General features: G+C 49.9%; 1 protein-coding gene across 1 annotated transcript in view; it reads right to left on the reverse strand.

Moving 5' to 3' along the window:
• LOC121845286 (voltage-dependent calcium channel gamma-2 subunit-like) overlaps window positions 1-2,195 on the reverse strand; it is a 100,385-nt gene extending 98,190 nt beyond the window's left edge. The window contains exon 1 of the mRNA XM_042316315.1: window positions 234-2,195. Coding sequence (XP_042172249.1) covers window positions 234-459 — 226 coding nt within the window. The 5' untranslated portion in view covers window positions 460-2,195. The remainder of the gene's footprint in view (window positions 1-233) is intronic.
• Window positions 2,196-5,000: the final 2,805 nt, after the last annotated feature.

A 5,000-nucleotide genomic window follows, 5' to 3' on the forward strand; every position in this document is an offset into this window, starting at 1 on the left:
GGGTGGACCGTACTGATCCTAGACCAGACCTTAAGTCTTAAGACAACTGCAGAGACCAACAAGGCCTGCAGGTACCTACAGGAACTGATTCTAGACCAGGCCTTAGCTTCCAAGCTACACTGTTAACCTGATCCAAGATTTGTACTTAAACTGAAAGAGGGCTACAATTACTGATCCAGTGTTTACAGGAACTGATCCTAGACCAGGCCTCAGCCTCCTGATCTTGATCTTACCTTCCAGGCAGCAGGTCCGCCACAGGCCAGAGTGTGTCATCACCTCCTCGTTCTTCTTCACGGTCTCGTTCTCGTTGTTGCTCTTGGATTTGCACGTCCCTCGGGAGTACAACCAGTAATCCGTCCCCACGGCGATGGTCATGAGGCTGAAGGCGGCGAACGCACCGACCGTGGTCAGCAGCATCTGAACTCCGCGGTCAAACACGCCCATGTTGCCGCATTCCATGAAAGGGGAACCCCCTTTCCTCTTGACGAACAGGAAGTAAATGTTGGTCAGCTTGTGAGACCACGGGGTGGAGGCAGAGGCGGGAAATGGGCCCTGGTGGTGGGGGGGGTGGTTTCCACGGGCCCAAGGTGGGGGGTGTCGGGGGGGGAGGCAGGGGAGCTCGGGGGGAATCGTATGGTTGGTTTTCGGGCGGGGGAACTGACACAGGTGAGAAATTAGGTGATGGAAGGAAGATGGTGTGTGTTTGGGCCCTCTAAGGACAAACGTGATAGGCCAAGCAGCCTCTATGAACAAACGTGATAGGCCTAGCAGCCTCTACAAACAAATGTGATAGGCCGGCCAAACAGCAGAGGCCTACTGGTTTGGAGTAGGGCTACAGACCCTAACCAGAGTAGGTGGAAAGCTACCAACTACCTGCTGAAAACAGCTAGCCTACAAGTAGCATTGACATTTATCCTCTCTGTCCTCTCACTAGTGATGTCACACGTGTTACAGGACTTCTATCTGGAAAGTGTGCGATAAGGGGCATGTGTAGGGGAACGGTCCAGCACAGCACCCACTCACACAAACACACTCACACTCTCACACACACTCACACACAGGGAGTTCAGATTGAACGGCCAATGGGATTAGGAGGAGGCTGGGGGTTAGGTCTAATGGTAAACCCTACTGATTTCCTAAACCCTCTGATCCACGATTTAAAAAGACTTCCGACCAATTAGAATAGGCCTACCGAAAATCTACTGACAATTTTCTGACAACGTTATTCTAACCTGCCTGGTCAAATTCACATGGAATCATGGAGTCTTGTCAAGCATCTTGCCTGTCTGTCTCTGGCCTATTATTCTATTCGACAAAGAGAGGAGAACAGGGAGGGAGAGAGAGAAAGAGAGGGAGACGGGGTTGGGGACTTGAAGGTAGAGAGGGACACTGAGAGGAAATGAAACAATGAACAATAATTCAAATGAACGCATTCAAATGGTGCCCTAAAACCAACATAACGAAATACTGGGCAGGGGCAGACATGAGGGCTTGTCTTAGATCAAATCAAATAAACAACCATCGGGGTAAACGAGGGAGAAGAATCGAATTCAAGCCCCGAATCCAAATGAATAAATATAATCAAGTCACAACGCAAAACCCCAGCCCCCTAAAAACGTAGTAGCTTCGTCGTGGAATAAAATCAAAAAGATCGGCACCGCTATAGGTTTCCTTTTTCCTAAAATTCTGGTCCCCAGTTTCCATATGTAGAATCGAGAATGCGGAAGGTTACCAACGAAAATTGAGCTGTGTTAGAAGGAGGAGAGGTACCGATGCAGAACCTTGGAGCTCTGTGGAGAGAGGACGCATCCAGCCATCCAAGCCGACCATTACTCGTCATAGAGCCGGGAAGAGGCAGAGGATATGGCGGGGGCGCCGGAGGCGTTGGTGCTGCTGGAGCCTCTCTGGTAGACCAACGAGACTGCTGTTGCTGCTCCGGTATCCAAATTATCCTCGGTGGTTATATCACAGGCAGACCCGAAGCCGATGCCGAACCGCATACACCGTCCGCGCGCCATGTAAAAAACGAAAAGATAAAAAATAAATGAAAAGGTCAAAATGCAGGCTAGTCCACGACGCAGGCGGAAAGAGATCAGGCTAAAATAAATAACATCATGCCTTGATGGTGGTATGTTCCGTCAGTTTCCACCTCCCCGTTCGGTTTTTCTTGCAGCCTTGAGAGGGAAGTGGAGCCGAGAGAGAGAGGGGGTGGGGGGGGTTGGAAGCGGCGTTTGAAGAAAAAAATCGACACCAGAGAGGAGGTCCACCGGTCCAAGCACAGCACACACTATATGCCAAAGCAGTATAACGCGGGTGCGGGTTTTTCTGTTCTGGGGGGTCCAGAATTGAAGTCAAACTGTTATATTAGTATTCCCTGTGTATCTTTAGAAAACATGTTTGGAAAACATACACATTTCAGTCCCTCTCCTTTATTTATTTTTATTGTCTTGTGAGTTTTGACGAGGGGCGATGCGTCTTGCCGGTGTGTGTTGCCACCGATTCCCCTCTCGTTGGGGGGAGTTGTTTTTCTTCACACGGTCTCCAATGAAAAGCGCCACCGAAATGTGCGCTTGTTGCTGGAAAGAGTTGAACGATTTCGGGAGGGAGGGCGGGGGTCGTAGTGGCGGGGGAGGGCTTGGAGGAGGATGCCCGGTTTTGCCGTGGATAAGAGTGTGAGAAGACGGGAATGAAAGAGAAGCGATTGGTTGAGTGGGTTAAAGTGCTCGGCATGCCGTTTATTTATATATTTGTCGTGATGACGGGGATTTGTGAGTGTTTGTTGTTGTGAGATTATGTGTTGTGTATGGAGGGGAGGAAAGGGGGGGGGGACCATTTATTTAGTGTTTTCTGATATAGGTTACAGTTTGTCATAGCTACACTCACTCATCCCTAATAATGTGCTTGCATTAACATGTCTTAATACAAACGAATATAAATATCGGCCTATGCAATTTTCTGACTGACAATATTCTTGTCGCATACTAGTGTTGATTATTTGTAGGTCTATGCTTATACGTGTGTTTTTATGTAGCCTACAATTACTTAGCACTTCGGGGCCATTCCTGCACAATCCGGCATGACAAACCATGCCTATTCCAGTAATATCTCCCCCACGCACCGGCTCGCTCGACGCCGATCGCTTCTCCCGGCCAAGGCTCTCGTTCTAATATGGTGCTGAAACGGACAGCTCCGCGTCCCCATTCTAACCGCGGTGTTCTGTATTTTACTGCAGTTGTCTCCCCCTTGTGAAAGGCTGTACCAGAGCCATGGATTTAGATTCATATAAATATAATCTATTAGAAAGGGTTTGGAACCTCTAACCCTGGCAAGAGTGGGGAGGGTCTCTGATCAAAAGTAGTAAACGGGGAATAGGCTGCCATTTGGGACATGGTGTTTTAGAGCATAGGAACACAAACTCTCAACGTCACTTGTTGATTAATGGGTATTTCGGTGACGTTGCAGAGAGAGAGAGAGATGCTGAGAGAGAGGATGAGAGAGAGAAGAGAGAGAGAGAGAGAGAGATGCTGAGAGAGAGGATGAGAGAGAGAGAGAGAGAGAGATGCTGAGAGAGAGGATGAGAGAGAGAGAGAGAGAGAGAGAGATGCTGAGAGAGAGGATGAGAGAGAGAGATGCTGAGAGAGAGGATGGGAGAGAGGATGAGAGAGAGAGAGAGATGCTGAGAGAGAGAGATGCTGAGAGAGAGGATGGGAGAGAGGATGAGAGAGAGAGAGAGAGAGAGATGCTGAGAGAGAGATGAGAGAGAGAGATGCTGAGAGAGAGATGCTGAGAGAGAGGATGAGAGAGAGAGATGCTGAGAGAGAGGATGAGAGAGAGAGATGCTGAGAGAGGAGAGATGAGAGAGATGCTGAGAGAGAGGATGAGAGAGAGAGATGCTGAGAGAGAGGATGAGAGAGAGAGATGCTGAGAGAGAGGATGAGAGAGAGAGATGCTGAGAGAGAGGATGGGAGAGAGAGATGCTGAGAGAGAGGATGAGAGAGAGAGATGCTGAGAGAGAGGATGAGAGAGAGAGATGCTGAGAGAGAGGATGAGAGAGAGAGATGCTGAGAGAGAGGATGGGAGAGAGAGATGCTGAGAGAGAGGATGGGAGAGAGAGATGCTGAGAGAGAGGATGGGAGAGAGAGAGATGCTGAGAGAGGAGGATGAGGATGGAGAGAGAGATGCTGAGAGAGGATGAGAGAGAGAGATGCTGAGAGAGGATGAGAGGAGAGAGAGATGAATACAGATGAAAATACTAGAGGGACCAAGAAAGAGGAAATAAAGACAATGAGAGAGGATGAGGAGAGAGAGATGACAGAGACAGAGAGGGGGAGAGATGGAGAGAGAGACAGACAGAGACAGAGAGACAGAGGGAGAGATGGAGAGAGAGACAGACAGAGACAGAGAGGGGGAGAGATGGAGAGAGAGACAGACAGAGACAGAGAGGGGGAGAGATGGAGAGAGAGAGACAGAGACAGAGAGGGGGAGAGATGGAGAGAGAGACAGACAGAGACAGAGAGGGGGAGAGATGGAGAGAGAGACAGACAGAGACAGAGAGGGGGAGAGATGGAGAGAGAGACAGACAGAGACAGAGATGAGATGGAGAGAGAGACAGAGATGAGATGGAGAGAGAGACAGACAGAGACAGAGAGGGGGAGAGATGGAGAGAGAGACAGACAGAGACAGAGAGGGGGAGAGATGGAGAGAGAGAGACAGAGACAGACCAGGGGGTGAGAGAGAGAGAGACAGACAGAAGAGAGGGGGAGAGATGGAGAAGAGACAGACAGAGACAGAGAGGGGGAGAGATGGAGAGAGAGACAGACAGAGACAGAGAGGGGGAGAGATGGAGAGAGAGACAGACAGAGACAGAGGGGGAGAGAGAGAGAGACAGACAGAGACAGAGGGGAGAGATGGAGAGAGAGACAGACAGAGACAGAGAGGGGGGAGAGATGGAGAGAGAGAGACAGACAGAGACAGAGAGGGGGAGAGATGGAGAGAGAGAC

The sequence above is a fragment of the Oncorhynchus tshawytscha genome, unplaced genomic scaffold (assembly GCF_018296145.1).
Source record: "Oncorhynchus tshawytscha isolate Ot180627B unplaced genomic scaffold, Otsh_v2.0 Un_contig_11576_pilon_pilon, whole genome shotgun sequence".
In the NCBI taxonomy this organism is placed as follows: Eukaryota; Metazoa; Chordata; class Actinopteri; order Salmoniformes; family Salmonidae; genus Oncorhynchus; species Oncorhynchus tshawytscha.